The 13,022-nt window shown below is 39.6% G+C and overlaps 1 protein-coding gene and 1 pseudogene across 15 annotated transcripts in view; one reads left to right on the forward strand and one right to left on the reverse strand.

The window, feature by feature from the left end:
- Nucleotides 1-13,022, forward strand: part of Dennd2b (DENN domain containing 2B) — a 179,754-nt gene that overhangs the window by 122,411 nt on the left and 44,321 nt on the right. The window contains exon 2 of one of the 15 annotated variants that reach the window (XM_087211735.1): nt 1,558-1,667. The exons of the other annotated variants lie outside the window; for them this stretch is intronic. Within the exon in view, the coding sequence (XP_087067861.1) occupies nt 1,597-1,667 (71 nt within the window). The 5' untranslated portion in view covers nt 1,558-1,596. The remainder of the gene's footprint in view (nt 1-1,557; nt 1,668-13,022) is intronic. 15 annotated transcript variants of the gene reach the window in all.
- On the reverse strand, nt 378-1,265 carry LOC106009923 (nucleobindin-2 pseudogene; annotated as a pseudogene).

Genomic DNA, 13,022 nt, shown 5'->3' on the forward strand with positions numbered 1-13,022 from the left:
TCCCGAGGGCCAAACACATACACCATAATACAGAACAGTCTGTCAGCCACACAGGGCTTGGTAGGTGCTATTTTGATAGCTATGTAAGAGCTTGGGATTTAGCCAAACAAGTTGAGTATCCACAGCAAGACCAGTAAGAACTGGTCTCTGAACTGAACTCTTCCAGAGCATTTGTTGGCCAAGACATAAACAGGCCTAGATACCAGAGTCTTTGCCTCCTATTGCCTGCTTCTGGAAACCACTTTGCTGGGCTCTTACCAGCCTGGTAGCGTGTCTCACTCCTCACTCTTACCATGACTGATGTGGCAGGTGGAGACTGGCAATTAAGGTTCCCTTTTTTTTTTTTTCATTTTAAAGGTATTTTCCTTTATTCCAAATATGCTTTAAAATATTTATTGAGCAGAAAGAAAAGGAGTTAAAAGATGAAACAGATGTTCAGTGAACAGTTTTCTTCCAAGTTCTGGTGGGCTTCGGAACTTTAAACGTGGGGCTCAAGCTTCTGTTCTCCAGTTGGACCTGATGGAGCGATTCCTTGTTGTGACTTTCTTTGTTCCATTTGCTGTACAGCCTGATGATATTCCTGCTTCTGAGCCTCCAGCTGGTCATGCTGACACTGTAGCTCTTCTTTTTGTTTCTGAAACTCATCTGCCTTCTTCTTAAGCTCATTTCCTTGGAAAGCAATAATATTTTCCTATTCTTTTAGTTCTTCCTCCGTGAAGAGTTGTTGCTGATCCGATGTCTCCCAGGTATCTGGCTCCAAGAATTCCTTTTTTTCCCGTAGCTTTCAAAAATTCTTCCAGAGTCACCAACCGGTCTTTGTTTGTATCAACCTCATTCATTACATGTTCCTTCATTCTAAGCCTTTCTTCCTCCATTTCCACCATATCATCCTCTTCATTTTGAGCATCATACACTTTCTCCAACTCCTTAGTAAACAGGGCTTCTAATTCTTGTTCATCCAGGAATCCATCTCTATTGACATCAAGTAATTTGAAAAATGTCTTGGGGTCAAAGTCATTAGGGTCCAATCCATCAGTCTCTTCCCATACCTCTTTTAGTTCATCTTTGCTTCCTGAATGATTAACTTTGGGATGATTTTCATGCTTCCTCTTCATACCTTCAAATTTAGATTCTTCTTCTTTTCTCTTTTCTTCATCTGGTGTTTTAAAATATTCTCTCCGTTCATGTTCCTTCATCATTTCATATTTTTTAAATTCTTCATGTCGAGTTTTGTCATACTGTTCCAAATCTTTTGTTGCCGCTTTGATTCAAGGTTCCCATTTTTTAAAATGTCAGGCTACTGGTGTGGGCAGAGCTGCACGAGCAGAGCTCCCCGGGCTGACTGAGCCCAGCTCTGTCTGGCAGGCAATGCCCACTTGTGACCAGGAGCAGGTGAGGACCCCCCCCCCCGGGCATGCCCACCAGCCTCCCGTGGAGCCACGCTGGCACCTGCAACAGAGCCCCCCCCCACAAGCCTCTGGCCTCTTGTCTGTGCTGCTACCTGGTTCCACAATACAGAGGCACAAGGGTCATAAAGGCCATTGTCTTGAGCTGCAGAAGTGAACAACAGGGAGAGAGCCTCTCTCAGACTCCCTGATGAAAACTGAAGCCTACTGGAAAAGTGAAGAGAATCTCTGCAATAAAGGCACACCAGACCACCGTACTTGGTAAGTTGGAGGGATCATCACCTCCCATCAGAACCTGGACTATCTTTAGGGGAAAGGCAGCTGGAAGCTGCAGTAGAACCTTGCAGAGTTCAACCCTGCAGGAGAACAGGGAACTCAACTTGGGATTTGCAGCCACAAATCTGCCTGAATCTCAGGGGTCTGCTGCTGGCTTGCTGAGACTCATTGACTTATAACTGCACACTGCTCCCCACGGTGTCTATTGTGACAGCAGAGACATACCCTGAAGGAGTCCCTTCACTTTTTTATTTGTTATTTTCAAAATTACCACTATTTTTTTTGCTCTTATTTTTAATTTTTTTTCTTCTTTTTCTGCTCTTTTTTTCCCCATTGTTTATTGGTACATTTTAGGTATACAATACAGTTACATTCATCATTGGGATCTTGTACCTTTACATGATGTACCTTGGTTCTTATTTTTTCCCCTTCCCCTGCCCTCTCTTCACCCCCTCCTCCCTTCTTTATTTACAAAGGCTTTGTTTCCATTTTTTCCTTTTCTCATATTTTTTATTTTCCCTTCTTTCCTTTCCCCTACCCGCCCCACTTCCCCTACTCCTTTAGACCCTTTCTTCCTGTTTCACAATATCAATTATACATTTTGATCCTTATTTACACTTTTAGTTTTTCACATCCAAGAAACTATTAGGTATTTGCACATGTGTGTCCTATTTATTTCTCTTAGTATGGCCGCAGTGTGCATCCACTTAGCTATCAATGTCTCTCTAGTTTCTCATTCTTTATGGCTGAGTAGTAGTCCATTTCATTAAAACACACACACACACACACACACACACACACACACACACATCTTTTTCCAGTGTCCAGTTGATGAGCACTTGGGCTGTTTCCAAACTTTAGCTATTACAAACTGTGCTGCCATAAACATGGTTGATCATATATCACTGTGGTATGATTCTTTTTATTCTTTTGGGAAGATAACCACAGGGGAATAGCTGGGTCAAATGGGACTTCTAATCCTAGTTGTTTGAGGTATCTCCATATTGATTTTCACAGTGGTTGCACCTGACTACACTCTCACCAACAATGAAGAAGAGTTCCTTTCTCCCCACACCTCCACCAGCATTTGTTACTGGTTGATTTCTTGATGGCAGCCATTCTTTCTGGGGTGAGATGGAATCTCAGCATTGTTTTCATCTGTATCTCTCGAATGACCAGTGATGTTGACATTTTTTCATATGTTTATTTGCTGCTTTAACTTTGAGAAATGTCCGTTCATTTCAGATGCCCACTTTTGAATTGGGTCTTTAAATATGGGGGGGGTCTGATTTTTTTGAGTTCTTTATATATTCTAGATAGTGGACCTTTGTCTGAAGAACAGCTTGTAAAAATTTTTTCCCACATTGTAGGTTGTCTTTTAGCTCTGTTGGTGGTTTCTCTTACAGTGAAGAAACTTTAATAAGATGAGATCCCAGTTGTTGATTCTTTATACTAGTTCCCATGCTACTGAGGTTTTGTTCATAAAGTCCTTTCCTATGCCAATGTCTTTGAGAGTTCTACCTAATTTATCTTCCAGTAATTTTAGTATTTATGTTTTAATTTTAGATCTTTAATCCACTTGGATTTTAGTTTAGTGCATGGTGAAAGATAGAAGTCTAGTTTTAATCTTTGGCAAGTTGAAATCCAGTTTTTCCAACACCATTTATTAAAAAGGCTATCTTTCCCCCAGTGAGGATGGTTGGGTCCTTTGTCAAAGATGAGGTGGATGAGTGTGTCTGGAGTTGTTTCTGCATCTTCTAGTCTTATTTCACTGATCTTCAGGTCTGTTTCTTTCCCAGTACCATGCTGTTTTATCAAAGTGGCTTTGTACTATAGTTTCAAGTTGGGGATTGTGATACCCCCTGCCATGTCTCTGTTGCCTAGAATTGCTTTTGTTATTCTAGGTCTCTTCTGGTTCCAAATGATTTTTTGGGTTGTTTTCTGTAGTTCTGTGAAATATGCTGTTGGGATTTCAGTTGGGATTGCATCGAATCTGTATAGCAGTTCTGGAGGTATGGCCATTTTCACTATATTGGTTCTTCCTACCCAGGAACAAGGGATGTCTTTCCATTTTCTTATATCCTCTTCAATCTCTTTTTTTCAGAGTGCTGTAGTTTTCAGTGTAGAGGTCTTTTGCTTCCTTCGTTAGATTGATTGCTAGATATTTCATTTTTTTGGATGCTATTGTGAAAGGGATTGTTTCCTTAATTTCTCTCTCAATGAATCTGTTATTTGTGTATGAGAAGGATATTGATTTTTGATTGTTGACTTTGTATCCAGCTACTCTACTGAATCTGTCAATTAAGTCTAGAAGTCTTCCGGTGGAGTTTTTTGGGTCTTCCATGTAGAGTATCAAATGATCAGCAAATAATGACAGTTTTTCCTTTCCTGTCTTTATTCCTTTTATTTCTTTCTCTTGTCTAATTCCTGTGGCTAATGTTTCCAAAACTGTGTTGAACAGGAGTGGTGATAGTGGACATCCTTGTCTTGTTCCTGATTTTGACATGAAGGTTTTCACTTTTTGATCATTTAGTATGATGTTGGCTGTTGGTTTTTCGTAGATAGCCTTTTTCAGGTTGAGATAAAGACCATCTATTCCAATTTTATGCGGGATTTTTTATCATGAATGGGTGTTGAATTTTGTCGAATGCTTTTTCTGCATCTACTGAGATGATCATATGGTTTTTGTCCTTGACTCTGTTAATATAGTGTATTACATTTATTGATTTACGTATGTTGAACCATGCTTGCATCCTCGGCTCTTGCCGCGCTGGTGCCGGCCCTGGTCCGAGTAGGTCTGGTCCGCGGTGAGCGCTGTGTCACTGCCCGGCATCGTGCCATCGCTCACGCCAGAAACTTTGCTTCTCCCGCAGCCGCCGCCCCGCCAGCTCTTTTTCTACTTTTCTAAAAAAATTTTTTTCTCTTTCTTCTTTCTTTTCTCTTTTCTTTCTCTCCCTCCTTGCTCCCCTGCTGTCTCACATTGTTCTTCATCTCCCTTTGTGTTCCTGTTCTGGCCCTAATTCGTATTTCTTCTTTATTTCTCTTTCTTTCTCTTACCTGTGTCCTCAGGCCTTACTGCTAACCTTCTGCTATCCTTCTACTTACCTATTCCTCCCTCCCCAACACCTTCTAACTCCCCATCTTGAAGGGTAAAGTTGCTATATTGAAGAGTTTATTCACTATAAACACAGGTTGGGTTGGTCCTTGATTGTGATTTAATTCACATAGTTAAAGGTGATAGATTAATAACTACCACAAATTGTCATTTTTCTAAGAGGTACTTGATGCTATTGTGTTGCTAATTGTATCACTTGGGCTAAGGTGTGTGATTGATCTAATCAGTGGACCTTACTGGTATAATGAAAATGAGACAGCCTCAGAGCCATTAGAGACTCAAAACCTAAAGACCAGCTATATCTGGAAGACATCTCTGAGAAGCAATCATTCCATAAGGTTTCGAAATACATCAACAAAGATACTTACAAAGCGACTTCAAAGTATCAGGAACTAAACCAAGGACAGTACCCAAAACAAAAATGAGAAGACATTTAAGGAAGGCACAAACTCAGACTTCCACCCAGCAAAAGGCAAATTCTGGGGGAAACGAGGTAGAAAAGTCTGATAATCAACCACCTGGACACCCTGAACTGATAGCACAGGAAGTAACAAAACGGATGAATGAGGCTCTAGAAAAATTCAGAACAGAAATAATCTCCCAGATAACTACAGAGATGGTAAGCAGAGTGAAAGACATGATTAGAGGCTCTAGAATAGAAACAGATAAAAAAATAGATGCGCTCAGAAATATGCTGGAAGCCATGAATGCCCAACATAAGAAAGAAATGGAATCCATGAAACAGATTCAAACAGATATTCAGGAGATTAAAAACTCCATTGAAAGTATGCAGAGCAGATTAAGGGAATCTGAAGATAGAATATTAAGAAGACCAGATTGTGGTTAAGGACCATGAAAACAGAGATCTCTTCAAAGTAGTAAAGGACCACGAGAAATCAATCCAGCAGCTGCTAGATGATGCAAAGCAGAATAACAGAAGACTGATAGGAGTCCACAAAAAACAGGAGAAAGTACAATTGACATTAAAAAACTGTTGACAGAAGTAATAGTAGAAAACTTCCCAGACAGAGGTGGAGAATTGGACATACAGATAAGTGAGGCATATAGAATTCCACCTAGCCATGATAAAAAAGACCTGCACCTAGACATACAGTAGTCAAAATCCCAGAAACCCAACAGAAGAACAAAATCCTACAGGCAGTTAGAGAAAAGAAACAAATCACCTACAAAGGAAAGCCCATCAGAATCACAGAAGACTTCCCAACACAAACCCTCAAATCAAGGAGAGCCTGGAGTGAAGTATTTCAAGCCCTAAAAGAAAATAACTTCCAACCTAGACTGTTGTATCCTGCAAAACTATCTTTCAAAATCAATGGGGAAATTAGACAATTCCATGACAAAGAACACCTGAGAAATTTTATGAACACCAAACCAGTACTCCAAACAATTCTAAGCAATATCCTAGAAAAAGACAATGAAGGTCACAACTCCATGAGGCCCCACAGAGGGAAGCCACCAGGCAAGGTAAGACACTAAAGGGAAAGTGGGGAAAAAATAAGAAATAAAAGAGCCAACAACAGCAAAACATCATGACAAGGATGAGTCAATATCTATCAATTATAACTCTCAGTGTTAATGGGCTCAATTCACCAATCAAAAGAAAAAGACTGACAGAATGGAATAAGAAGCAAAATCCAGCAATATGCTGTATACAAGAAACACACCTAACTGAAAAGGAAATTCACGGACTGAAAGTAAAAGGATGGAAAACAGTTCTCCACATGACAGGAGCCCAGAAAAAAGCAGGCGTAGCAATCTTATTTGCAGACAAAGTAGATTTCAAACCAAAACTAATTAAGAGAGACAAAGATGGTCACTACATCCTTGTGAAGGGAACAATCCAAGAGGAAGAGATGACAATCCTAAATATTTATGCACCAAATACGAATGCCCCCAACTATACAAAACAAATATTAATAGACATGAAAAGCCAAATAAACACTGACACAATTATAGTGGGGTACCTCAATACCCCACTATCACAAATAGACAGATCATCTAGACAAAAAGTTAACAAGGAAATTCTAGAACTGAACCAAGCTATTGAACAAATGGAATTGATAGATGTTTACAGTATTCCACCCCACAAAATCGGAATACACATTCTTTTCAGCTGCACACAGGTCATTCTCCAGAATAGACCACATGCTAGCTCATAGGACAGGTCTAAGTAAATGTAAAATAATTGAAGTTACCCCCTGTATATTATCAGACCATAGTGCAAAAAAATTGGAGATCAATAACATAAGAAACTGCAAAACTCCCACAAACACATGGAAATTGAATAACACCCTCCTGAACAACCAATGGGTCACAGAGGAAATTAAAGAAGAAGTCAGACACTTTCTACAAGTAAATGACAATGCCAGTACCACATATGGGAATCTGTGGGACATAATGAAAGCAATTCTATGCGGGAAATTCATAGCAGTGAATGCCCATATAAGGAAAACAGAGAGAAGGCAGATAAATAACCTAATGCAGAACCTCAAGCTCCTAGAAAAAGAAGAGCATAACAAACGCAAAGCTCGTACAAGAGAGGAAATTATAAAGATCAGAGCAGAAATCAATGTAATGGAGACTAAGAGAACGATACAGAAAATTAATAAATCAAAGAGTTGGTTTTTTGAAAGAATAAATAAAATCAATAAACCTTTAGCCAACCTTATCAAAAAAGGAAAGAAAAGGCTCAGATCCATGCAATTAAGAATGAAAAAGGTGAAGTCACAACAGACCGAGCAGAAATCCAGAGTATCATCAATACTTGCTTCAAGAAACTGTACTCTAAAATGGGAAACACAGAAGAAATGGACAGATTCCGAATACATACGAATTGCCAAAGTTAAATGAAGAAGATATAGAAATTCTAAACACCCCAATTACAATGAGTGAAATTGAAAATGTAATAAAAAATTTACCAACAAAGAAAAGCCCAGGTCCTGATGGCTTCACTGCTGAATTCTACAAGACATTTACGATCACCATTACTCTTGAAACTCACCAAGGAAATTGAAAGGGAAGCAAGGCTTCCAAATTCATTCCTGGAAGCAAGTGCTACTTTTGATTCCAAAACCAGGGAAAGACCCAGCCCAAAAAGAGAACTACAGGCCAATCTCCCTAATGACCATAGATGCAAAAATCCTGAAGATACTGGCAAACAGAATACAGAGGGTCATCAAGAAGATCATACACCCTGACCAAGTTGGATTTATCCCAGGGTTGCAAGGTTGGTTCAACATTTGTAAATCAATAAATGTAATACGCTGTATTAACAGAGTCAAGGACAAAAACCATATGATCATCTCAATAGATGCAGAAAAGGCATTCAACAAAATCCAACACCCGTTCATGATAAAAATGATACAGAAAATTGGAATAGAAGGTCATTATCTCAACCTGATTAAGGCTATCTGTGAAAAACCAACAGCCAACATCATACTAAATGGTCAGAAACTGAAAACGTTCATGCTAAAATCAGGAACAAGACAAGGATGTCCACTATCACCACTCCTGTTCAATATAGTTCTGGAAACATTAGGCACAGCAGCTAGAAAAGAGAAAGAAATAAAAGGAATAAAGATAGGAGAGGAAGAAGTTAAGGTGTCATTATTTGTTGATAATATGATACTTTACATAGAAGACCCAAAAAATTCCACCAAAAAACTTCTAGAATTAATTGACAGATTCAGTAGAGTGGCTGGATATAAGGTCAGCACTCAAAAAACAATAGCCTTCTTATACACAAATAGACTCACTGAGAGAGAAATTAGGGAAACAATTCCTTTTACAATAGCATGCAAAAAAATGAAATATCTAGCAATCAATCTAACAGAGGAAGCAAAAGACCTCTACACTGAAAACTATAGCACTCTAAAAAAGGAGATCGAGGAGGATGTAGGAAAATGGAAAGACATCCCTTGTTCCTGGGCAGGAAGAACCAGTATAGTGAAAATGCCCATACTTCCAAAACTGCTATATAGATTTAATGCAATGCCGATTGAAATTCCAACAATATACTTCACAGAACTAGAACAGTCCAAAAATTTATTTGGAAACAGAAGAGACCTAGAATAGCAAAAGCAATTCTAGGCAACAGAGACATGGCTGGGAGTATAACAGTCCCCAGACTGAAACTATACTACAAAGCTACTGTGATAAAAACAGCATGGTACTGGCAAAGAATCAGACCTGAGGATCAGGTTAGAAGATGCAGAAACAACTCCAGACATACTGAGCCACCTGATCTTTGACAAAGGAGCCAACCACCCTCACTGGAGGAAAGATAGCCTATTTAATAAATGGTGTTGGAAAAACTGGATTTCAACCTGCCAAAGATTAAAACTAGACCCATACCTATCACCATGCACTAAACTAAGATCAAAGTGGATTAAAGGTCTAAATATTAAGACAGAAACACTAAACTTGCTGGAAGATAAGTTAGGTAGAACTCTTGAAGACATTGGCATAGGAAAAGACTTTATGAACAAAACCTCAGTAGCACGGGAACTAGCACAAAGAATCAACAACTGGGATCTCATCTTATTAAAAAGCTTCTGCACTGCAAGAGAAACCACCAAAAGAGCTAAAAGACAACCTACAATGTGGGAAAAAATTTTTACAAGCTGTACCTCAGACAAAGGACTGCTATCTAGAATATATAAAGAACTGAAAGAAATCAGACCGCCCAAATTCAAAAACCCAGTTCAAAAACGGGCATCTGAAATGAACAGACATTTCTCAGACAAAGAAGTAAAAGCAGCAAATAAATATATGAAAAAATGTTCAACATCACTGGTCATTCAAGAGATGCAGATGAAAACAACACTGAGATTCCACCTTACCCCAGAAAGAATGGCTGCTATCAAGAAATCAACCAAAAACATATGCTGGCAGTGGTGTGGGGAGAAAGGAACCCTTCTCCATTGTTGGTGGGAGTGCAGACTGGTGCAATCACTGTGAAAATCAGTATGGAGATACCTCAAAGAACTAGGACTAGAGGTCCCATTTGACCCAGCTATTCCCCTGTTGGGTATCTTCCCAAAAGAATTAAAAGAATCATACCACAGTGATATATGTGCACCCATGTTTATAGCAGCACAGTTTGTAATAGCTAAAGCTTGGAAATAGCCCAAGTGCCCATTAACTGGAAACTGGATAAAGAAGATGTGGTTTTTTAAAATAAAATGGACTACTACTCAGCCATAAAGAATGAGACACTAGAGACCTTTAGAGCTAAATGGATGTATATTAAGGCCATACTCATAAGTGAAATAAATAGGACACACATGTGTAAATACTGAATAGTTTCTTTAGTGTGAGAAACTGAAAGTGTAAATAGGAATTAAAATGATTAAAATGAATAATTGATAATTTGAAATAGCAAGAAAAGGTCCAAAGGTGTAGGAGTGGTGGGAGGGTAAGGGGAAAGGAAAGAAGGGAAAGGAAAAATTATGAGAAAAGGAAAAATTATGAGAAAAGAAAAAAAAAATGGAAAGAAAGTCTATGTAAATAGGGAAGGGTGGAAGGGGTGAAGGAAGCACAGGGAATGGGGAAAAAATAAGAACCTAGATACATCACGTACAGGTACAAGCACTCAATGATAAATGCAAACGTATTGTATACCAAAATGTACCAATAAAAGAATTTAAGGAAAAAAAAATGTCAGACTACTATGGGGGTGAAATAAACACATGTGATTGTATGGTGCTTTTCTTAATTTTAAAGAAATAGCTTATTTAATAGTAAATTTAGAACTTGGAGATTACCGTACCCAGCAAGCCTCAAATACTTATAAATATTCATGTTTCATCTCATTTCCACTATGTGGAGGTTGGGAGGGAATGTGCAGTATTTACATTAAGTTGCAAAGCAGAATCAAGTCTACTGACAGGTTCCCAGTTTCTATTTGGAATAAACGCCCACATGTTTCTAAATGTTTTCAAAAATTGCTCTTTCAATGTGCTTCCATCAAAACATGCTGGATGGTGTTTGTAAATCTGAACTTTGCATGTGACTTTAAAAGTATCTTTCTAAGTATTTGCTTCCTTTTTGCCACATTTCTGTTTTTCTCTTTATCTCTTTCCTCCCATCTTTTCTGGAAATTTGGCCTTTGGCGGGGAATCTGTGACTAGCTGTACCCTTCCCTCACAGACTACCTCTGGGCTGTAGGTGTTAGTTAGAACTTGTAGGCTGGTGGTTTCTCTGGTTCTCTCAGCCAGGACCTGGGTGTATTCTTTGGGGTGGATAAGGCAGGAGATCACTGATTCATTTAGAAAGTCACTCTCTGAATGGTGAGGGTTCTCGTTGGCACCAGGCTCTGTGCTGGTCATGGGAACAAAGAAAAAGAACATGACTCGCTCTCTTTTCCAAATCATCTACAACTTGGATTGATAACCTTGCTGTCTGAATTTCTTTTTTTTTCTCCTTTTTTGGTACCAGGGATTGAACTCGGGACCTTGCACTGTCCAGGCAGGCGGCAGAACCACTGAGTTAAGTCCCTGGCCCTTGAATTTCTTAGTCTGACCTTTCAATAGATGTTTGGCTGTGTCTGGAAGTTCTTTATCATTGCCAGCCCAGGAGTCCAAGTAGGAGTAGACACCTTGGTATGGACCTCCACATTATCCACACCATCCTAGTGGTACGAAAAGCCATTTGTATCTAGTTTTGAGGAGAGAAGGAGATCTGGGGCATGGGAAACTGGTGGGGATGAGCAGGTGAGACCTGGTAGAACTTAAAGATAGATAAGTATTTGTAGGGCTTTATCTTTAATTTTCATAAGAATACACCTGGTGCTACCACAAAGCCAGTTTGGGTTAAAAATCCTAGGTTTTTATGGTGTTTTATTAATTTCTTCCCTTTGTTTTCCTTTGCAGTCCAGTCTTGTTTAGGCAGGAACTTACAGGAAGAGAAAATCTGAGCCTTTTCATTTGACCGCCTAAGTTTTGTTCTTTGTTGTGTCTTTTCTCTTGGAACAGACTTCTTTTCCTCTTGCTGGTGAAGCTGAATGGATGGTTGCACTGCTTCACCCTTACCTGCCACACAGGCTATTTTCACCCCAGCTCACATGACTTGGCACTAGCTTTGGGAGTGCAGGATGGGGGAGGGGTGGGATTCTCACAGCGCTTCTGAATTCCAGCCTTACTGTGTTGGTACTGATGACCTGGGGTGGGACTAGAAGCAGCTTGTGATTTGCAGACAAGGAGGTATTATGTTGGAGCTAATTCAAGTGCTTCCATGGGGGTGAACTTGGCCACTTGTTGCTCTCGGGGGATTTCACTTGGGCAGTCAGAAGTGGCAGGTAGCAGGGGAGGAACTCCTCTCAAAAGACCTGCCAGGCCTGCGGGTTTCCTCAACAGCTTCTTCATTGTGGAACTGTAGCACCTGGGTCATTGCTACTTGGAACTCTCAGTCTTGTGTTTGAGAACCTTGCTTCTGGTTGTAGTTTCAGGAAACCTAAGTATCTGTAAGAATGTAGACTTCCTGAGGGCCAGAACTTTGGCTTCTTTCTGTGTTTCTGGAGCCTGGAACAATGAATGCATGGTATGTAGAAAACATTACTAGGTGGCTGGGAGAACAACCTTTTATGGAACATAATCTACTGCTCTACTTGAGTCCTTGTCGTACCTTCGTTTTAAAGTATATTCAAGCCGGTATACTTTCTTTAAAAACTGCATGGGTATGCCTGTAATCCCAGCTACTCAGGAGGGTGCTGCAGGAGGATCACAAGTTCAAAGCTAGCCTGGTTGATTTCTAACAGGTTCTTTGTGGTGGATTCTCTTTCCATCTAGTCCATAGATTCTTAAAAATGCAAGCTGAAAAGAAGCATTAGAGTTCATTCAATCTAATGAACTTGATTTAAGCTTAGGAAACTGAGGTGCAGAGAGGAGGGAGTATTCACCAAGGATAAAGTTAATGTCTTTCTCATCCTTCTGTTTTGTACCACCACATTCATGTCTCCATAAGCATTACGCATCTCCCTCCTCAAAAATTTTTGCCATCCACAATAAGGTCAAACTTAACTATGTTTACAAGGCTTCCTGTGGTCTGAGCCTGGCGTTTCTCTGCAGTCTTGCTTTTCATTACTTTTTTTTCCTTTAAATTCTTTTATTGGTACATTTTAGGTATACAGTATGTTTACGTTTATCATTGGATGCTTGTCCCTGTGCATGATGTATCTTGGTTCTTCTTTTTTCCCCATACCCTGT

Source organism: Heterocephalus glaber, unplaced genomic scaffold (genome assembly GCF_053883595.1).
Source record: "Heterocephalus glaber isolate CG9 unplaced genomic scaffold, H.glaber_assembly_v1.0 deba00001428, whole genome shotgun sequence".
Classification (NCBI taxonomy): Eukaryota; Metazoa; Chordata; class Mammalia; order Rodentia; family Bathyergidae; genus Heterocephalus; species Heterocephalus glaber.